The 23,446-nt window shown below is 38.4% G+C and overlaps 1 protein-coding gene across 4 annotated transcripts in view; it reads right to left on the minus strand.

Annotated features, from left to right (window-relative positions):
• Nucleotides 1-787: 787 nt before the first annotated feature.
• Nucleotides 788-23,446, minus strand: part of KLF3 (KLF transcription factor 3) — a 34,228-nt gene continuing 11,569 nt past the window's right edge. For 2 of the 4 annotated variants that reach the window (XM_039848775.1, XM_039848776.1), the window contains exons 2-6: nucleotides 20,201-20,296; nucleotides 12,479-12,965; nucleotides 11,669-11,819; nucleotides 6,747-6,907; nucleotides 788-4,707 (exon numbers count right to left, since the gene is read on the minus strand). In XM_039848775.1, coding sequence (XP_039704709.1) covers nucleotides 4,526-4,707; nucleotides 6,747-6,907; nucleotides 11,669-11,819; nucleotides 12,479-12,965; nucleotides 20,201-20,257 — 1,038 coding nt within the window. In that variant the 5' untranslated portion in view covers nucleotides 20,258-20,296 and the 3' untranslated portion in view covers nucleotides 788-4,525. Of the gene's footprint in view, nucleotides 4,708-6,746; nucleotides 6,908-11,668; nucleotides 11,820-12,478; nucleotides 12,966-14,648; nucleotides 14,889-15,732; nucleotides 19,247-20,200; nucleotides 20,297-23,446 lie in introns of those variants that run through there. The other 2 variants (XM_039848778.1, XM_039848777.1) reach the window with 2 other exon arrangements.

Genomic DNA, 23,446 nt, shown 5'->3' on the forward strand with positions numbered 1-23,446 from the left:
GAAAAGGCTGATGGAGTGCTGCAAAAGCAGAATTCAACCTTCTCCCAACCTCCTTCCACTCTCCAACTTGTGAAGGTGAGTCATGTGGTGCCAGCCAGACATTATTTCATGTTTTGCTAAGATTAACTCTTGAGCTAAAGGAAGCTGCTTGAGAACTAAGAAGCCAGTATCTTAGTTTCAATTACGTTCAGCGGGTGGAAAGGGGTACAGAGGAGGTTGTTAAATTTTGCCTCAAACAAAAGAACTCTTAAATCCTCTTCAGAAACTTTCATTCCTGTGATTCTCCAGACACAGCAATGTCCACGGACATGGCTTACGGAAAAATGTTTATCCTTAATTATTTAATGCAATTACTGCTTCGTTTCTGATTGTCTAACTCCCCAAACTATGAATCCTGATCTTTTACTTTATTTAAAAATGTAAAGTATGTCATACCTGTCTTTTAATACTAGGCACTGAAAATTCTTCCTGGAAGCAGGTAAGGTTCATAAACAAACATTCCAAGAATGCATTAGGTGAATTTGTATATTTATGCTGAGCTGTCTGCAGGTTTATGGTTTATACTCAGATTTCCTGTTGCTGTTAGAAAAACAGGAACATAAGTTTCTGGGCTAAGTTAACTTTGTTTAGTGCACCTTGCAGTTAGATGTTTTTTTTTTCCCTCCCTCAACAATGACTGCCTATTAAAGTGTGATTTACTTTGAAATTTCTAAATAGGGTTTCTTACATGTTCTGGTGCTATGTTTTGCAACTAGTGAGTTCTGCATATATAATCACACAATCACGCTTAATATTCTGATGGTTTTATTAACAAGTATATAATACATATATTGCATACTGAATATAGTATATGAGGACTGTACAGTACAAATTTATGTTCACAGTTTGACATGACAAAATGTCATTACTGAATTCCCATTGGACTACAGAGTAGAAACAGAGAAGGTACATTAAACATTCACATCTTTAGTAAGAAAGATTACCAAAATGTTTCAGTATTTGCAAGTATACTAATGCATGCTAAAAACCTTTACCCATTCAGTCTTATTAGCTTATAAAATATATTACACTTTATTAAAAATTTCTGCATAGTTTATACAAGTATTAAAGTACTGTAAATGTAATAATCCTGCTATACTTGCAGGTATGGTTTAAGAGATGCTAAGCAGAAAGATTATTTTGACCCTCTAACACTAAGTACATAACAGCAAAAAAAAAGTGCTAGTATTTGTAAAACATAACATTGTTGTAGCCCTCGTTTAATGCATGGAAAATGGTTTTGTAAATGTATTATTTCTTAAGTGAATTTGCAATTTAGAAATTGTTAACCTTGACCAAGAAGAGAATAAAGACAACTCTGAGCAACTTCATGTATAATAGCAATTCCTTCAAGATGACTGTATATTTTCAAACCAACTGAATTATTTTAAAACTTTAGATTTTTGAGATTGTCTTTAAAACAATCTAACCAGGAATGACATGCAGATATACAGTATCAGCAATACAGTCTTTCAAATTCCACATTAGTGCAACACTGATAGTGCAGATGGGTGTTTAATAAAATATACACATACATATATAGTTCCCTGTAGATCTGTTCCAAGGCTCTTGCAACTTCTGCATTTTTAGCATTTTCCTAATTGAACATGGCTATGCTGCTAACATTCTCCAAACCAGGCGATTTGGAATGTTAATGCCCATTTATGATGTAGATTCACATTTTATAACTCTAAAATATGGATTCAGATCTAATTTTCCTGACTTCTCCCCCAAGATGACACTTGGATAATAACCGAAGCAATTCTATAACAACTTATACAACATTAACTCCATGTTTACAAATCATTCTCACCAATTTAAATATCGTAGTTGATATCACCATTGATAGTAACATGGCACACCATTAAAACCACACGTTCAAGGGCATCTTACCTTGTACTTGAGGCCTCCCACGATAACAGCTAAAAATGACTAAAAGACTAAATGTCTTAACTATCATAGAAAGATACAAATATATAAAGGAGGAAAATTTGGAAAAAGCCAATTGGTAATTAAAGTATGTAGACCAGCATGGAAACAGAAAATGGCTTCTCTGGCTTGCTTTTCTTTCATGGTTAAAATGGATCTTTACTAATGAACTGTTAACATAATCTAAGGAAGCTAAATAGTAATGTAGTAGAGCCTTGGCAGAGTCTTGCTTGCGCTTTTGAACAAAATTTTAATTTGCTGTAGTGAACATTAAATTTCGTGAAGACCCATGAAGCTATTCACTGGACTCAGACTCAAAGCTAATTATTCAAAGAAAATCGATCTACCTTCTCTTGCTCCTTCCCCAACCTTTTATGGGTTGGAACACACAAACTGGTTATCTCCGTCAAAATGAGAAAGTTCTTTGCATTCAAACTTAATTCTTCGGTGTTGAGGAAGAACCATTTCAAGAAATAAACTTTGACATTTACAATGCAGACAAAACCTAGACAATCCAAGAGCCATTTTTATCTCTCGATTCGTATGTATCTTATTTGCAAACAAAAAGAAAAAAGAGCCCAATTAGGATGTTTTAATATTCTAAACAAATTTCGTGGTGCTTAAAAAGTAAAAGAAAATAAAAACCAAGTGCCAAGATAATGAGTAATTTTGCATTTCTCACCTACATTTCCTTTCAGTCCTTTCAGAGGGCTGAAGGGTGGGATCTCTCAGGCCCCCTGCAGTCCTTACAACTAACTTTTATTAACACAGATAGCGCCAAAGTAAGCTCCTCACACAATTCTCAGGCCTCCAGAATCAGTTATTCACTAATGTTTTAATAACAATTAAATAGTGTATTCCTCCAAGTTAAGGTTGTGTTGGATCCCGAGTTGTGGCTTGGACGCATCTTCAGGATTCCATTCTTCTCTCTTCTCCGTCCTTTATGAAGGCTCATTTGGTTATACGTGCCCACATTTGACCACTGTCACCATTTCCTTCAAATTTAGGACCAATGGCATTTCTATGCATGAATTATTTTTATTGGCATTTAGACTATGGTGCTCAAAAGCCTGCTTTTGAAAAATTTCCCCCCAATATTGGTGCTATTTATCTTCGACATAAACACGAGTCATTTTCAGTTTGTTCTTCTGATAGGATACTTGATAGTGAAAGGAGATTGCCAGCTCCAACAGTAAACGTTTGGGGATTTTTGAGCTACACATATGCATATCTGAACAATGGTTTTCTATATTTTTCAGAACTCTGTCCCCCAAATAAAGGTACGTGTGCTTCACAACTATTTATATTTACAAATAGTGTCACTCAGGTCTTAATGAATCTACTAAAGCATTAGCAGATGCTTATTTATGACATAGGTCATGAACACAAATGACAGCCGATTTGGCACTTATAGCTCACACAGAAGAGTTTCTGTATGAAAGCTATATGATTAATTTGATATGGGACTACAATTACTATTTAACGTTTCCCAGTTTACAAAAAAAAAAAAAAAAAAAAAAAGCTGTAAGTAGGCCGGAAAAAAGGCCATTCAGATCCTTACCCCCCAAATTTTTTAAATCATAACTGGGCAAATATTTTTGTGGCATCCCTACTATCAATACTTGATGATCCATATTAAAGACACTGTGGGCATAGGAGATAGGAGAGCATGGGTGACCCCATGAGTATTTGGCTTTGCCATATGGTTCTGCACAGGTAATACAGAGATTGAAGTTCTGGGATGCACTGCACAGCTAACCAAATGATGACATCTCACCCAAAACCCCTAGCCTAGGAGAAATGGCCTGTTTCCTGCTCTGCTGCCCTGCTCAACACCCCTTTGCTCCATCTTGGTGCGACGCAATTATAGCATCCATCCCTTGACATCGCCCACCTATGTCTGCAGCTCTGGCTCATATTCCAGTAGTGGCCAAGACCTCCTTCTTAGCTGCAGGCACAAAGGAGGGTAAAGGACTTAATTTAGAGGAAGTGATAAATCTGAGCTGACAAGATCAGTGAAGGACAATGGCAGAGCGGACCGGACAAGCCTGAACTGCTGCTGCCCTTCTAGCTCACCTGGGAAAGCTTCCACCCTCTTTCATAGTGCAGCACAAAATGCGATCACAGCGCACAGAGGCGGGAACGTCTCTGGCAAAGACGAGCAGGCTGGATACTGTATTTCTAACACATTTACTTTGACATTCTTTTGAGAAATACACGGAGAAACTGACAGTTGGTTATATGTTAGTTTACATGTTCCCTTGTTCTCATTACATTAAACGTTATCTGTAAGAAGGGTTTGCTTAGCATCCCCGGAAAAAAAAAAAAAAAGTGTTCACATTCTTTAGGTCTGACCCGTGGTAAGGAGAGGGAGGATTAGAGAATATTTACTACTACTGACCATATGGAAGTTTGAATGATATAAATTCAGATTCAGACCAGCTGAATCAAAATGAAAATGTACATGTAAAAAATGAGTTAGATCCTAGGAGGACAGAGAGAGAGAGAGAGAGAGCTGGGCGAGTGTGGAGCCCGCCGAGGCGGGAGCCGGAGGCATTCAGACGAGCATGTGGCGCTTCCTGTGCAGGGCAAGGTGGTCAGAACGAGAGAAGCTGCGGTCACAGTCTGGACACTGGAAAGGTTTGATTCCAGTGTGTTTTCGGAAATGCCTTGTCAGTTCATCGGACCGAGCGAACTTCCACGTGCACCCTTCCCATGTACATTTGTAGGGTTTTTCTCCTGCAACAGGGAAAAATGAAAAGAGCTTATTTATTTTTTTTTCCTGACAGCAAGAGTCTATTAATTAGTAAAGACAATAAAATTAAACTTTTTGAGCTAAAGCTGTTGACAAAGATTATTTCCAAGGTATGTTCATCCATTTGTCCCTCAATAAGCACTACAGGACAAGAAAGAAAACAATGAACTAATTCTCTTAAAAATTTAACTGGCTCGCCACCCCATCCCCAAGAGGGGTGTAATTTTAAGAGTTCTTAAAGCTTAAAGGCATTAAATCCATTCTGAGGGGCCACATAGTTTGGTTTTGTCCTTAATAGTAGGGATTAATAACAAGAAATTCCCAGTGATTTGTATTTGTGTATTGTCTTAAACTCTTCAGGACCTTAGATGCAGTGCTAACCATTCAATGAGAAGTCTGAATTGAAAGTTTGTGGGATTTTCTTATTCTTTTCAATAGTTTTCTAAAAATCTGAAGTCTCTATCAACCGAAATATGTGTCAGGGATTTCAACATCTTATCTTCTGTTTGGTCAATAACTATGACAAAGCATAATGTTTTAATTCAGAAGTACTAAAAATATAGTAATTCCTCCCCCATGCTGTCAGAAACCAGGAATAACGGTGAATCTGCAGGTAAGGAACAGAAGACCCTCGTGGGAAAATCACAGAGAGAGCCAGCAGTATGAAGGCTTTTATAAATAAAAAGGCTATGAATGGCTTTCTTACACGTTTAAAGTATAAATAACAGGTAATGGGCATCACAATATAATTCCTGTTTACTATTACTTGTTCTCTAGAGACCTGACAGGACTGCCATTCCTTGGTGTTCCAATGAGACATTCATCATTTGTATTATCTATTTTGCTGCACAGCATACAAATGCTAAGAGGGATGTTCTTCCTACATCTGAATTATGCAAACACTCACTGTCTTTTTAACCTTCCCCTAGACTTCAGTGACCCCCGCTCCCCCGCCGCCCACAGGTCCCATTAATGCCCTGGGCGTGTTTTTATGACTCCTGGGCACAGATTTCAGTGACTGGGTGCTTCCTAAAGGCAAAGCTATTCCCCTTAGCTCTCTCCTGGGCAGCATGGTGACAAAGCCAGCCTTGTACCAAGGCTGATTTTCATTCTCCCTCGGCTTTCTCTCCTGAGGATTCACTGAAAATCAGCTCCACTTTGACTCTGCCAGACACTTTCGTGCCTTTTTCTCTTCCAAACCCCAGAGTCCTCTCTTTCTAAATAGTCATAGTAAGAAAGACTCAAGGAAATGTACATTCTGAGCTAAGAACAATGGACACAGAGGCAAACTACTGTTGCATTAGAAGTTCACACCAAAGGGTTCGAGGTTAGGTCAGATACATCCTACAGTAAACATTAACCACCAATATTGACTGCAATTAATCAGGCTGTTTAAAACATTTTTATATGAATTCCTTAAGATAGTTTGCTATAAAATGTTTAAGAACCCAAGAACAATTTTATGTTTTCATCACCTATACAAAGATCTGGCTGCACACTCTATATTCAATACTGGGCAAGATGGAAGATATTCTAGGAACAGATATGGCAGGCAAATCACATAGCAGTTCCCTCGATTTTAGAAGAGAGCACTAACCCAAACTCCATTTCTATAAACTGCTGCATCTATTTGTCTTTTGATACTGTGAATCTGATAACGTATAACATTCACGAAATGAGAGCCCACGAGAAGACCACAGCCTTGATGAAATGGGCCCACGGCTACGAGCGGGCTCCCCTCTGTTCCAGTGGAGGTGCTGCCTTCCACGCTCCCTCACTATGCAGAGTACAGAACTGCGAGTAACTGTGAGGGACCTTGTTAGAGAATCTACGCTCACACTACAAAAGTAAATCATTATCAGAAACCTCAGTTTTCACGACAGAGACATCTACAGACAATGGTAACTTTCAAGATGCCTGAACAAATTTCATTAAAATAATGTCTGAAACTTAGAATGTTTGACTTAACATTTCATTCTAATATTTCTTTAAGGAGGTAAAGTGAGTCTTGTATTTCTGATACCTGTATGTGTTCTTCTGTGTGCTTTCAAGTGAGAGCTTTTAGTGTACACTTTGTTGCATCCGTCGTAATCACATCTGTGTATCCTCCGCTTCCTCTGGGCGTCTGGAGATTCCACAGGCAAAGGTCTCTTCCCAGGCTGTACTATGACTGAAGGGTGATTCCTGTGAAATCCAATGTTAAAACGCAGAATGTTGAATGAAAGGCTCTTCCATTTTTTTCCATCTACCAAAAACACTAACAACACTGGGCAAAAACAAACAAAACAAACAAACAAAAAAACCCAACAAAATAAACAAAAAAGAAATTAGCTGATCAACCCAAGAAGCACTGCTATATTCATTCAACAAACATTGAGTGAGCACCTACCATGAGCCAGGCACTGTGCTTGGCACCGGGACACAAAGATGAATAAAAACAGGGTTCCTGCCCTCGAGGAGCTCACACTCTAGGGGGAGACAGACATGTAGATAAGTAACGACAGTAAGAAGGCTTACGCTACACTAGAGGGAGGCGCTAAGTGCTAGCAGAGTCTCTTTCTCTCAATCAAAATCTGCCTTTTTATAGAATTTTATGGCACTAGGTAATGCTGGACACTGTGTTTTCACAGGCTGCCCTGATTTTCACTTATTGTTCTTTAGGAAAACATATGAAAGGTCAAATTCCTAAGTTTCAAGCAACCACACTGTAGGTCATATCTACATTTTATCCTTTTCATAACTGGTATTTAGTTGGGGTCTCTTAAAGATCGCCAATTCTCATTTAATTTTCAAATGCTAACTCTTCCAAAAAAAAAAAAAAAGGATGGCACCGCAGTCTTCATGACTAAAACCTTTACTGTCACTACTTTTCCTGTTAGAGAGAGAATTTCACGGCAGTGCCAGCATGACAGTGGCTCCAAAAAGCAGTGTCAGCTCCTTCAAGAGGCACCTGCCAGTCTCCCTACCTTCCTGATTACTGCCACCCAGACTCACATTCCTGCATCTGCACAAATCAAATCATGTTAAACTTATTTCAGACTCTCTCTTTTCCAGAAAGCCAGTTGGTGGACAGAAAAGGCAGATGGGGAAGAGCTGGGAAAAATCTGTAGTTTTCTGACTTCTGCTGATTCATGTAATTAAAATTTCTAATCTATTCATTAATTCTAATCCATTCATTTGCTTTCTTAATGACTAATTACTTGCCACAAGCTTCTGTGGTTGGCCTCCGACTATAAAGAAAGACTTCTTTTTCTTTTAAATGTGAACCTAAATTTCTTAAGATGTTCCAAATCACATATGAATGTTTTATACAAGTGTGTAGGGGAGAAAAAAGATTGGTGAAAAGGAAAGAAAGAATTTAATGGGGTAAACACTCAAGCTTGTGAGATAAAAAAAAAGGATAATAAAATTTAGCCAGAAAAATTAAAAGGGACTCCCTGAAACAAAACTTCATTTTTTTATCTTGGTAAAAATTTAAATACATGTCCTTTATCAGTAACTTTTCCAGACATGCTAGAGAATGACTCGAAAGAGAATATAAGGTGTGATTATCTTAAGTGACCTTACTTATTTCTCACTTTTATTACTAGCAAAGAAAACTGTCAGTTAGGACTATCACTACCTTCTTACCCTGATGCTTAGATGGGCAACACAGAAAAATAAAATGGCCGAGTTTAGATACATGGAAAAATGCACATGAACTAGTGAGAGAGGGGTTAAAAAAGAACAAAAACTTTAATTTTATAAATGTACCAACAAATAACAGAGAAAATAGAGAAGTGAGAGGTTTATGGACAAAGTTTTTATAAAGCTGAATTATCAATTTAAAATTATTCAATAAAAAGGGAAAAAATTTTAACCTTTAATTTTAATGTCATCAATTAAAAATGTTTCCTTTTCATTAAAAGAACTTCAGAAGGTAAAATGCTGGGGGAAAAATAAATGGTTAAATACATCTCATATGCCTCTGGGTTACAGGAAGAGTATCTTAGATGACTTTAGTAGCCTCTCCCAATTATTAGATATTATGGATTGGGAATCTGTCAAATAGTTTCTGTGCAGTAGTTAGTTACGATCGTTTTTTCCAATTGTTCATTTTGTATATAAAGGCACGCAAAATCCAGTGTGTTCTAGTTTTAAATCCCAGCTCTGCTGCTGATAGTCCCTGTGACCCCTGGGCAAGGTGTTGATCCTCTCTGTGAAATGGGGGATGATAATACGATCACAGAAGGCTGTTGTGAGTAACCTACACAAAGCATTGAAGAATAGTATCTGTTCCAGATATAAAAATCTACTCAATAGTAGCTGTTGCTATTTCGAGGTTCAGAAACTCATTTGCAAACTTTGCCCCTACAGCTGTTTAATTTTATGAGTTTTGGGGATGTCCCGGCATCACACTAAGAAATCTCTACTCTGACTAACATCAACCTTGGAAGGCAGTATCATCATTCAAGGGTGGTTAGCAGCCCTCTCTCTAAAGAGCCAGATGCTGGTACAGGCTGATGCTAGAGATTTTGAGATCTCACCCTTCTTGGTCTCCTCGCTGCTCATTTTTAAAGAGGCTGTTTTGGATCATTACAACCAAGAAGTTAGAACAATTATTAATATCAGAAACCTGGTCATTGTTGACCCCTCTCTTATGTTTGCTACCTTTCACATACACAAGTAAATGGGGAAATCTGATCCTCAAGCTTTTTGTTCTTAATGCATTTCCACACACATAAATACATAACAAAAGGAATCTGATATACATTTGAGTGCCTTTACAAATAATTCTAAAGCTATAACTCTATGTAATCAAGCAAATGGATTTCAAAGCTGTATTTTAAAGTCTACCTCTAAAGGAAAGTTTTCTTAGGCAAATATTATTAGGGCTGCCTCATAATGGTACTAGGCGCTTGGTTTCAAGTGATTCTTTCCTGGCTAGCAGGTTTCCTATGTGGGCTGCAACTGGGCACACTCCAAGACATTACTTAATTGTATCTGTGAGAAAATTACTTGAAAAGTACACGTCCAGGTTGTGGCTAATCTGTTGAATTTTTTGAGAGGCAAAACACATTCTTAGGTCAGCATTAGACTAAGCATATTACTCATTAATCATTAAAAGCCATCGAGGTTGAGATCATCAAGAGAACATTACTTAAGAGAAAAAGTCCTTTCTCTTCAGCCACATTCAGAGCACAGAATATTGCCTTCAAATATTCTTCTTCGTAACGTTTTACATTGTAATTCGCAGTAACCTGGACGTTGGAATAACCCCTTTCAGTCAATGGATTCCGCTCCCCGCCCCCCACCCCTATGTGGGCAGCTGGCTTGATAGCATCTTTTTCATCACCAAGGCTGGAACAATTACATGTGCAAATCATGCTGCCAGTTACCTCACCACCCGTCATCATGAAAAAGAGGTAATTCGGCCTACAAGATATGTCCATTTTGGTTAGTCTTTCTGTTTTTCCTTTCAGTGGAGTGCATGACCAGATGCAACTGGCTTGACATGGGTTAAAAATAGCAGGAAGCTGGAGGCCAAGCTCAGGCCCCCTCTGCTCGTAACAGTGTGATTACAGGTGAGTTATTTAATGTTTTGGCTCCTCAGTTCTCTGTTTGCTCTGACTCCCGCATGCTCAGAGAATTAACTCCTTTGAAAACACTTGGAAAGTTTCTTTTTTGGGGGGAAGAGGGTGCTATGAAATTATGAAAAGCGAGAATGTACAAGTCCATCAGATATTCTCCCTGCTGATGTGGCTGGGTAAGAAAATTCACTTTCTTCTTCATCTATCAGGGAATATATGACAACAATAACAAACCCAGAGAATGTACATTTTGTTGCAGATTAGTTGTGTGAGGGAGAGGGGTGGCGAAGATAAAGTAGAAAGGTGGGCAGCACATTTGTTCAAGGTGGAGAAAAGGTAATATAGGAGGAAGATGATGGAAGGGACCCTGAGGACCCTGTACTAGGAAGCTGGCCACTAAATCCAATGTTGAAAGATAACACGAGACAATTACAGCAAAAATAACAATAATAATTACAACCAGTAATGAAAATAAAGAGGAAATGGAGGCAGCAAGATTAAGTGATTAGCCCAAGGTCATACATATGGTGGAGAGCAGAGCTGGGATCCAAGATGTCAGATCCAAAGGTCACTTTCTTAACTACTTAAAACACAGCCTCGTTGTAATCACTGGTAGAGGTCAAGGATATATAATAGCAAGTCCCATTAATGATGTGTGTGGCATCATTACATTATAGCGAGACCTAAAACAAACCAGTGTTCAGGTGCTTAGATTCTGACCAATATAGTGTAAACTTTCCACTGCATGGCAGTTCTAAAGCAGACTGAACAATCTAGGGGCAGATATGATTAAAAAGACCAGATAATAAAGTTTTTTCAGCGCTGAGCTTCTCTGAGCTACATGGACAATTTCTGTTGCCACCACTTATTTACAGGACCCGTTTTGGAGTGTCTTTCTTGGGCTTATGGTCGGCCCAAAGATTGTGATTAAAGACAGTCCCCATGATGGAGACAGTATACCCTATTACAAGTAACAACTGGGAAGGATGACGTGTGTCCGTATGAACAGTTTTCATGATCCAACCTTAAGTGGAATATTTAGAACATCAAAGTCAACCCACGCTGGGATTAAGATTATGGAAAAACTATACATAGTCTGGAAGAATGAAAAAAAAAAAAGATAAAAATGATATATCTGGTAAGGTGGCAAAATCATGAGTGACCAGTTCACGGGTGACTTGAGGTCATTGTCACATGCTGTCCGCGTAACAGAGCAGTTTTTGGACAGGTCCTCCCACCTTGCCCAGTGGCTACCACATACTACAAGGTGTTCCCGGCAAACCACACACATCACGCGTCGGAAGCTTGTGCCTCCATGTCAGGTCCCAAGATGCATGCTGCTACAGAAATGCCGGGGAGACCTAAATGTACTTACTCTTGCAACAATGCTTGAGGGGGGGACACTGAGTTCATTAAAGGGGGTGACATTTCTTCAGGATAATAATCTGTCCTCTGTGGTTCGATCCCAGGTTCTATTTTAATTTTCTTCTGTAATATAGGCTTCTCATACGATTCAATTACAGGTACTAAAAATAAAAATAAAAATAGAAAAGTCACTCTACGTATAATTTAACAATTTCAGCTTTTAGAAGCTTATTGCATAGCTCGTATCTACAACATTGATGTGTGAGTATTTATCTGCTTTTGGCAGCAATGAATCTGAGGGGGGTTCCTGTTTCTCTGGACCATTATTTTGCCAGTAAGCAGCCCATAAACGATTCTTTATGATTTTTAGTTATCTCTTTTTAATCCCAGGCTTCTGCCCATGTCTAGTCAGTAAAGAAGATAGCTTTTAATAGCCATTAGTTATCATCACGAGCTAAAGATATTAAATGCCTTTTTGCACCTAGAATCACATCAGCATTCTAATAAAGCAAAATAAAAAGTCAAGATTCTTACTATCCCAAAGTTGACAACTGCATAGTGAAAGTAATCATTTCATGGCATTAAACAGACAGCCTGATTCTTAGGAGCTCTTCCAGTATCAACACTTGAAAAAAAAAAAAAAAAAAAAAAAAAAAAAAAGAAAAGGAAATGCCTTAGGCAGACGCTAAGTGGAAAATTTCCTTTTAAGAGTTCAACAGCTCTGGCTCTCTGCTTCCTTTGCTCTCTCAACCAGGCTGTCTGGTGAAGACACCAGATATACTAAGCTGGAGCAGCAGTGTGCATCAGCGGTGGAGCTTACCTTGCATGCTACTATTTGAATTCTCCATCTCCTCGGACAAGGACACCATGAGTGGCTGCTGGAGATGACTGGTGTACATGAAGGGGACGGGCTGTACCACGACTGGCTGTATGACAGGCAGTATCCCCGGGCTCCGGATCCCATGCCGGGAGAGGGCGGCGGCCATCACCGGTGGCATGGACAGCGGCACGCTGAAGGGCTGCACTCCCGGGGGAGGGGGTGAGTACTTCTTCATCGGCGGGCTGGAAGACGGCATACTCAGCCCAGGTGAGGCTCTCCGGTGTGACGGCTGGAACTTCAGTGAGGAAGGGGAATTCCCAGCAGAGGGCGGAGAACTCCGCTTGTTCACGGTGAGGTCCACTGGCTCCATCTGCATCCCATGCGACAGGGCTTCCGGGGTCTGGAAGTACTTGTCAGATAACGGTGTGGAGTAGATGACTCCATACTTGTTGGGCTTTATCGACTCCATGTAATTAGATGGGTATGACTATTGGAAAGGAAAAACAGAAATGCGGAAAACAGCCAAATAAGTACATATGCTTGAAACATGAATTAAGATGAAAATATACAAGGCATTTTCAATTTCATGAACTTTATTAAGTCGTTTGGGTTCAGATATATGCTTGACGCTGAAAAAATGCTATGAGAGAGCTGGTCTAATAAACATAAGAACTTAGGTTAATGTGGTAACCTTATATCACCTGAAAAAAATCTCAAATTTAATTCTAAGGTGATGCCCTTGTGAAATATTAGGATTCAGGTTGATAACTGCCAACATTCTAAAACAAGTAAGCAAACAGAATCCTTATGGGTCTTTATCGTTACGAGTCAGCATTGGGGTTCACCAAGAACCAGCCAAGCCAACTAACTTCATCGCTTTTCTGATGGAGTTTCTTAACGGGCAGGAAATGCTCTCTCTAGCTTTAGTGTTTCACCTCAGCAGCAGGGCACCGAACATTCCTCACAATGTACTGATGTATATATAATGTGGAGAAACGAAGTTGCACCTTTGGGTGGGCCTGAGCCACTGATGAATCCCTGCCTAGGATGTCCAATAGTCCTGATTGGCCTGGGACTGTCTTGGCTTTAGCACTAAAGTCCTACAACCTGGGCAACACCTCGGTCTCAAGCAAACCAGATGGCCAGTCACCCTGCACACCTATACACTGAAGGCCATCCACACTAATGTAGCTATGTCCTTGGCCTTAACAGCCTTATTCGCATTTTGAATGAAGCTCTAGAAGATGACTTGATTTCCAAATGTGTGGATGACACAGAATTGTAAGAAAAGGCTAATATAATATGACTCAAATCAGGACATGTGATGCTCGAAATGACTTGCACATAAGCTGGAGCCCAGTGTTCTCTTTTCTACCCCTAGCTATTCTCCCCATCAAAAGAGGCTGGAGGATAAGCCAACAAGATCCTGGATGAGAAAAAATGGTTTGTATCTCCCCCAATCTAAGATCTGTTCTACAAATGACCTAATTGATCTTCAAATACCCTTCCCTCTTCCAATATCGGGGTAACCTAACTCTATCTACCAGCTTTAAATATAATCATAATAATTGCACAAGCTGGTTAATGTCCCTGGCCATGGAACTCACTAAAATTACTCTGTTCCTTAACTAAAATTTTTAAAAATCTTTGTTGTAGAATGCTTTAAAAAAATTAAACCTAAGCCATTTTTTTTATGTGTAGGCATTTTAGATAAACTGAAATTTTTAGTGATAACATGTCATGACCTCCTGCAGAAAATTACTTTATTTGAATGTTTTACAGTGAAAGTGATAAGCAAAACACTGTGCCTCTCTTCCAGCTCTTAAATTCTGTGTGTTTATGATTCTGAGGTGATACTAGCTCAGGATGCAACCAAGAAAACCCACCAAGGGGGCTTTATAATTAACCGGCTTAAATGCACTATTAATACCTGAGCTTCCACGGCCCCTCTAGCGGCCACTGTTGTTGAGTTATGAATAATTGTGGGGTAGCAGTGGTTTTGACTGGGATTACGACTAAGATCACACCCTTTCTGGGCCCCGCTGGGTGATTCTCTGCCTGGCTATGCATCAGAATCACTGTGCTGATGTTATTAAAACTCAGATGCCTGGTCTCTACTCCAGGCCTACTGATCAGAGTATCTGGGAACAGGGGCCCCGGTGGTATTTACCTTCATCTGGTTTTGATGTCAGTTTCTCATTGTTCAGATTACATATTTTCCTTCTGTCCTTTCTTTCTCCCTATCATCATAACCTGTATGGTCTCCTAGAACAGTGATGCCAGTACATATCCCTCAGGAGGCACTGCAGATGCTTACGGGTGGCACGTGATGAGCACACCGTACTTTAAAATAATTAGGTGTTTATTTAAATGCATAAAAAACTTTTTTTTACAGTAGTGATAATGTTCCCTGTTAAATGTATTATGTTAAAAAAAAGTGATTCTATAAAAGAAGGCAAGAAAAATTACTAGCTAAATATTAGAAGTGCAGGTGCCATCAGGATATGGCAAAACTTGTCAAGGCAGTACTGATACCCACCTTCTAGGAGGCAGTAGGGTTAAAATTAAAATTGGATTCAATGTGATAACTTCTGTAATAAGTTTAACACACACTATGGTCCTAAGAGCCCCCTTTTTTTATACAAGAGATGTGCCCTGCCACGGGCTTCCATCCTCTCAAACTGTAGATTCTGAATTACTGAGGAGTGGCCCTGGGTGCACAGATGGCCTTTTGAATAGTGCAGCTCTCGATGACTGAGATAAAAAAATAAAAATACTAATTTTTATTATTAAAATCTGGGAAATTGTTTAAGTACAATTTAAAGAGAGGAGGGAAAAATTTTCATTAATAGCACTGCGTCGAAACAAGATGTGAAGGATATAAAATCAGGAAATACAAAATATGTAAATTGTTTTTAAAAACAGCTTTGAATTATGTATTAAGAATCATGTGAAGAAAGGACAATTTCTTTTTTTTAGAACCAGGCACACACTGACAGGTACACTATAAGACATAAGAATATTATTATTGTTTAAATTTAATTATGAGGCACAAGGCTCAATAACCAAAAAACAAATATATATATATATAATGTACAATGAGGATTTAATGAAGTAATCAAATACAAGGGGGAAATATTTCTCCTAGTTCTAAAATTTAACCTGCATTATATGATTCTCTAAAGGGCAAAAGTTCTGGTACTAGAAACAAAAACTTAAGGAAATGGGAGGCAGCATTAATTGTTTCTACTCACAAAAAATGTAGCTTTGCCTTTATTTTCAGCCCTATTCTTCAATGACCTCCCTATGACCTAGATTTTAATGCCAAGTTATTGGCAGCTCAATAGGAAGCAAAATGAGGGCACACTTTTATTGCTGTCATTGCTGGATTTTTGTATCTGTGAGTGAGTTTAAGGAAAGAAGGAATTTCGAACCTGGGAGATATGCAAATTTAATAATATTCTTAGGTTTCTCAAGCCATAAAGAAGGAGAAAGCTGCATAAAGAGTCAAGGTTTCTAAACATTATGCAGTTTTGCTGAGAGTTCGCTCTCCAGTGAATGTCCCGTCTCCTATATTGTTGTGTGGTGTTTGAGCTAAAAGTAAGGAGACACATTTGGGCACATAACTCAGTACACACTTAACTATTTCCAGTCTGACTGCCTCACAAAAGGGTGAAGAAATGTGGTTCCTCAAACTGTCTCACTAGCAAATGTCACAGCAGTGTTTATCAGGACATTGACACATTTAATTATTTGGGTGGAGGACACAAGCTATTGCAATCCGCTTAAAACAATCTGGTTCTCCCACAGTGTAAGGACTGGTACAGGGATGCTCGGGGTGTGTGCCTTGGGTGGGTAACACCCTGGTCCCAGTTGCTTCCTCTCTGTTCCAGACCATTCCTATCTTCTAACAAAGCAACGCAAATAAACGTGGCCATACTGGCCCCAAATCGAAATCAGAGACAGAAAAGGGGCCTCTGGCCACTGATGGACATCCTGTGCCCACCCCACGTACTGCCTACCCAAAGGCCCTGTGTGCTGGAACAGAGCAGCCTGAAGACCAGGCTCCGGCAAGGCGACCCCAACCCCAACCCTGACTAGGAACAGTAATGGGTGTACTTCTCAAAAACATTCGTTATTAAGAAAAGTGCTTTCCCCTCCACACTGTGTGCATTTAATTGCTGAATGCTTCCTCTCACTAGATGGGAGACGAGGCCCTGCCACAGGAGTTTAATAAATACTGAATGAATGAAGTAAATCAGCATACTCTGAGCCAGTTTTTACAATTAACAAGGCTAAAAATAATTCCAATTCTTTTGATTCTAAAAAAATTGTTTTTAATTGTGCTGAAGAGAAAGGCTCAGGATTTGGATAATCTTCTAAAGTTATCCCTTTATATACTGGGAATAGTTTTGGTGAGTTTTCCATTACAAAACAGTTTAAGTGGATGGACTGACTGCCTGAAACATGAATGAATTCTGTTTCCCTATTCATTAATTTTTTTTTTTTTTTTAAAGTGAACATCTGTGACGGTGATGGCAATTCAAAGGGATCTTCATACTAAGGGTGGGGTTCCCAGTGCAGCAAGGCGTGGTGCCTTTATAAGCAAACACTCTGGCAAATGTCAGGCCCCTCTATGCAAACAAAAGGAGAAAGCCCCCTTTCTACCCAGCTCAGGAGGGTCATAGAGAACAGAGCAGAGGAACTAGTGACTTTAAGTACTTCTCGATCTGTAAGGAGTCTATTAGATAACAATTTTTATTTAAAAAAAAGAAAAAGAAGATACTTTCTTCCAAAAGTAATCTTCCTACAGGAATAGAATAAGAAAGAATTCTTTATAAAAATTTGTTTCCTTTCTCACTCTCCGAGTTAAATTCTTTAATTTCCCACTTTTGAAAATGTATTGGTAAAAATAATTCTTTCACATGTGCATTTAATATTCACACGGTGTATAGTTTACAAATTATAATCTCGAATTTTACAAATTAAAAAAATAATAAAATAACAAAAAATAAGAAAAATAAAAATAGGCTCAGGGTGCTGTTGGTGATTTTGCCAACATTATATTTGTTGAGAATAAGTAGCGGAGATCCAGGCACGGACCTGGGCAGGTAAAGTCTACTCTGCTCCCTATTCCTATAAATTTTAGCAAGATAATCCCAAGCGTTACCATTTGCCTCAAAGCACAGGACGGTATGAAGGCTTATACTTGGGCAAGAGAGAAATGACATTTCCTCACTTTCTTTAAATTATAGCAAAATACCAAATAAGCAGATTGCTTCTGCTGTGCTCTCCTTTTAAGAGAAAGGGGGGTAAGGCAGGGAGATAAGTCGTTGTAAAATATTTTTATTGATAATTGGAATTAAAACAAAAAAAAAATCTTACAAACTGTCCTATACTGCTTTAATGTTTAGAACATTGACTCAGATAACCAAAAACTTCAACCTTCAGGTCAAAGATAGAATTAAAAAGTAAAAAGCAATAAAGGAATAATAAATTAGGTTTAATACACTCCCACTATGAAGGCAGGAAAAATGAACTTTGAAGATTTCAGAGTGAAACATAATCACAACACTCTCTTCCCCAAATGTTTCAGTTAACTGAGGTTTCACTGAATTAAAAAGAAACTTCACTGTAAGGATTGACACAAACTTTTGGTGAAGTGACCTAATTAATTTCTATAAGCATTAGTTGACTTTGAAAACTAGAGCATAAAGGAGAAAAAGATCATTAACTGCAAAATACTTCTACATATTCTAGCTTCATGTATTAATATAAGTTACAGCATTACAAATATAACCATTACTTCGAATGCATTTTATTTCAAAATTTTTTTCAATCAAGCACATTTTCTTGCACTTATATGATATAATTAACATGATATAACTAAGCAACATTGATCTCCATTTTAGCTTTAAATTAGGCTCTTGAGCCCTATTTTCATGCTTGATTAAAAGCACTGGAGGTATACTGAATAGTAAAGTGCATCATGATGGTTCTGCATCATTTATGAAATTAATCATATTCTCTGGTACTAAAACCTTATTCATATTTCAAGGATATAATTAATAGAGAAATTTTATAGCTTAATTTTCCTTCAACATGATCATGCAACAGTTGGGAGAAATGGGTTGATGAATATGATGACAGCACTGAATAACATTATAAGTCAATTTAGTTTTTGATTAATAAAATTCTTATTGCTCAGTTATATTCAGACACTCAGTTAACCAGTTATCATGCTGGAATGTAAATGTTATTTCCTTAAAGCCACTCTGACTTAACTTTTCATTGTACATAGTGGTAAACATATCACTGGCTTAGGAATATCCATGGCAACTTGGTTTCAAGGGCCTCAGAGTGACCCCCATGTCTTGTATAAACATTCTTGGCAGGAACTGCCACAGCCAATGCATAAGGACGATCTAATTTTGCAAGTGTGTCATTATCGACCTTCACATATACAACTTGGGCTAAATTTTTCCCCCTTGTGAATATTTCCCAAGCCCATGGAAGACAAGAGTGAGGCAGAATGAGAATGCTGCCTGCCTTGTCATTTTCTATTTACTAAACCAGATCCCCTCCAGTCTTAACCCTGCTTTGAGGTGAAACACACCTTTCTGTTGTCATCCACGTCCCATCTCCATAGCACTAGTGTTGTGCTTACATAAATACCAAGACTAATTAATTACTAGTCTTTCTCGATGGCGGAAAAGTATGTAAGGGGCCTGGCTTAGAGGGACCAGCTTAGCACTAAGATGCTTAAAAAGGATATGAATACAACTCCCTCCTAGCCACGGACTCCTCCCGGGGAGATGAAACTTCTCCTCGGTGCCAAGTTCTCTTGCTAGCTTCTCCTCAGTCACCTCTCGTGCAGTCACAGCTCCATATGGCGGCTGTCATTGGTTTTTAAGCAAATCCTTTTATCCTTAATATATTTCTACAAGCAAAAGGACTGAGTTGTTATATATATATATATATATTTCATTGTTTTAACGTCTACAGCACCTGGTCTTCCTAGGTGTTCTCCCATCCAAGTACTAACCAGGCCCAACCCTACTTAGCTTCTGAGATCAGACAAGATAGGGCAAGTGATTTTTGTTTCATCTTTTTAATCGGCTCTGTGAAACATACCCTAAACACTATATGAGACCCAGTGAAATAACTTTTTCTTCCAGTATCAAAAAGAAAAACAGACAATCTCAAACATTTTTGAAAACTCTTCTATATAATCAGGGCGGTGACCTTGAGTAAAAAACACCTCTAAGTCATCATGTTCCTGATAGAGAGTTCTTGTAGGTACATTCAGAAATTGCTATGGGTTTTTAAAAAGATGTCCCCAGATGTATATTAATTTTTTTAAAAAATCAGTGGCCAAACTTCCAAAACCAATAATCCTAGGAGCCTAAACTAAAAACTGGTAACTGAGGAGTTTCTGTAAACCTGCTTCTGGTGCAACGAGATTTGGCAGTGGCCCGTGTTCCATGCTGATCCTATCTTGGGGGCGTGTGTGGCACAGGACTTAAGGAAACATGAATCTAATTGATCCAAGGATGTACAGTTGCTAGGAGGGTATTAACCTCGCTTACTGCCGGGGGCTTTGAATGGTTTCCCTATCAAACAGCTGTTAAGTAATGAGTAACTTTAAGGAATAACACGACACATGATAATGTTATTACCACTTGGAATAAATAAGAAAATGTTCAATTTTAGAAAACTTACCACCGAGACAGGGTCCATGGCCTCTTGCTTGACAGGGACAGGGTCAAACATGAGCATTCTTTTAGTCAAGCTTTCTAGGGTGCTCTGGAGTTTGGCCTAGAAAATAAAACAAGGTATTCATCTAAATTCCCAAGAATTCTTTAAATATAAACTAATAAAAATAAAATAAAATATTCTTCACCCACTCCTCCCCGCTTCTTCCTTTCCATAGCCCCCAGAATGGCTAGAATTTGTTCCTTTTACCTATGAAAGATGCCGTATTTTATATAATTAAAACCAGATTCCATGGTTATAACCGGATGAGAGCCAACTTGCATTCCTAACTCAAACGCATAAACTCTGATATTTCTGGAACAAAATGTCCAGCTCCTTCTTAACAGCAAAGCTGAAGATGGCTGTGCAACTCAACAGAAGTTCACATTATATATGAATGTTAGACCTTTTCCTTATTTTCATTACAAAAAAAAGAAAAAGCAAAAAAAAAAAACAGGAAAAAGAAGAGAAGCAAAAAGAAAACCTAGACACAACCATCATTAATATCTTTGTTTTTATCTTTGCAAACTTTTTAATCAATTATTGTGTACATACAATTTAGACCCCATAATTTCACTTGACAATTTGTGAAAATGTGTTTTTTTCAGTAAGTATGGTTCCATACCAAATTCAGTATGCCACTGTGTGAGCAGATCAGTTCACATAAATAATCCCCTTTTATAGGGCACTTAGTTTGCTTCTAAATTTTTACTGTTACAGACAGCAATGAGCATCTTTATACTTACATCCTCCTGCATATCCTTAATTAGTTTTTAGATATGTTTTATGAAGGGGAATTCTTGGGTGACGAGCATGTGTATTTTCCAAAGCATCTTATATATCATCCAGAAGAGATGCTCTATTACTTCCATCGATAAAATAGAACCCATTTCCCAACACTTCTACCAGCAATGCGTTTTATCACTTTAAAAAAGCTTAGTCAATTTGTTAGAATCCAAATGGCCAATTGTTTTTATCCTAAATTGATTTAATTACTGAAGTTAAATTTCTCATTTCTATTTACCATTTACATTTCTTCTTTTGAGAAATGCCTATTCAAGGTCTTAAGACGCCCCGCACCCCTCCCCCTCCCCCATCTAACTGTTTTCTAAGCACTTTTTATATCTGAAGAATATTAACTTGTATTCACACCCATTCTTGCAAATTTCTCACTAGGAAATCGGCCAATCTTTATCCTAATGTAAAGGAAATTTGCATCTTGATCCTGTTCAGTCTTTCCCTTCTATGCTTCTATTGTTCTAGCACTAGTCTACATAAAACCAACTGCTCCCTCACAGGACAAAACATTAGTCTGCTCGATATTCATCTGCACTTCACGTGTTACGGAATCACTGCGTGGCTACTACCCAGACCTTCAACAACCTGCTTTCAGACAGTCACTCTCCAAATTTAGTTTAAGTACTCAGTGCTTTGGTTAGAGGTGAGGCCTTTATAGATCACTTTGGTTTGGGTGGAAAAGTGAACGAGTTTTAAGACTAAGTTCTACCTGAAAGAGCTGTAAAAGACCCTGGTTCTGGATTTCTTCTTCGATTTCAGTATTAAAACTCCCCATTCGACCTCCATGATAGCAATCCTGTAGTTTGTTGTGCCCACAACCTATGAGTTAAACTAAGACATCTTCACATACAATATTAAAAGTAATACTGTGTAAATTCTTGTGCTTCAATGCTCCGTTGAATAAAGACTGCTCTGGGTCTCATGACAACATGTGACTATCATTATTAACTCAACATAAGGCCCTGACTTCAAAATTCAATTTTCTTACATCACAGGATGTATTATATTAATCTGCAAACAAAATCTAATACCGGACTGCTCAGATCAATGGTGCTACTTCCCTCTTATGTAGTATAGCAAGAACAAACCCCAACAGCCAGCGAAAAATGGATGATTTCATAATGAAGGATAAAAACCCCTTTTGTGCCTTGAGATCTATTATTAACCAATTCCCAGCCTAGCAGCTGTACAGATGGATACGGCTCTAAGAATTGCTGTCCAGTGCCCCATAGCGGACCTTAAACAAAAGATGTGAGACCTCCTGCTTATATCAATGAGGTCGAATAATTCAGCAGCCCTGACCCACCGGTTGGCCACCCCTCCCCCAAGCCTTTTAAATTGACTTCGCTCTTACAGATTCATCCACTCCACTCGACGGCTTCTTGATGCAAATCTTTCTAAATAAAAGCACTCATATTCTCAGGTGTGTAAGGAAAGCCCTGGTCTTGAGACTCAGGAGCTTCGTCCTAGCCCTGCCATGCGGCAACTCTTCTCACACGTAAAATGCGAAGGCACCTCTTTCATCTACTTCCTATAAAATCTTGACCCACAATGTTTTAGGAAGATTAAATTAGAATTTAAAACACACACACGTTTGTTTGCCTTCTAAATTGTTTATATCAACGAATATACAATTTTTGGATATACACACTGCACACACAGCATTTAATTTGTTGGTTCCAGCTTCTGGAGCAATGTAAGGTATCTGCCTCTTTGCCAACATACCTAGCCTTAGAGGTCAACCCCCCACCCTTAAGAAGATGCAGACTGAAGGCAGTTTAAAAGTTAACTGAGATCTCATGTAGGGCCCTGTTCCTGCACCACTGTACCACGGCAATGGCTTCCTAGCGTCTCCACACCTCGGCCTGCATGTTCTACCACCCTTAAGAGCACACAGTGGAATTAAGATGATGGGCTCTGGAGTTCATTTTGGTTCAAATTCTAACTCCACCATTTAGCTCATAAAGCCTTCAATGGCTTTTCTTAATGCCTATAGCAATGACTACTGAATCCATTTAAAAACGGATTACACATTAACCTGCTATATCTTCGATAATTTAAGACATTCTCGAAATCGTTTTTGTTAATTTTTGTTTTAAGAACATTAGTGCTTTGTAAGACTTGTAATCATAAGAGAAAAAATAGTCTAATACAAAGCATCTGTTCCAACAAAACCTGATTCATTTTTATTGAAAAAAGAATTGTAAAGGTATATATCTTCAGAACTGTACCTTAAAGTATCTCAGTTGTGATTAAGGGATATTTCTCATTATAGAAGTATTTCAGCTAATAAAGAAAGAATGATACTTTGAAACTCTTAAATACATCCCTGGAAAATAAAAAGAGTCTGCAAAATTCAAATATCACTCTGAACAGAATCAAATTCACTGTCCAGTCACATGTCTAACAGCACTT

This window comes from Pteropus medius, unplaced genomic scaffold (genome assembly GCF_902729225.1).
Source record: "Pteropus medius unplaced genomic scaffold, Ma_sr-lr_union100, whole genome shotgun sequence".
Classification (NCBI taxonomy): Eukaryota; Metazoa; Chordata; class Mammalia; order Chiroptera; family Pteropodidae; genus Pteropus; species Pteropus medius.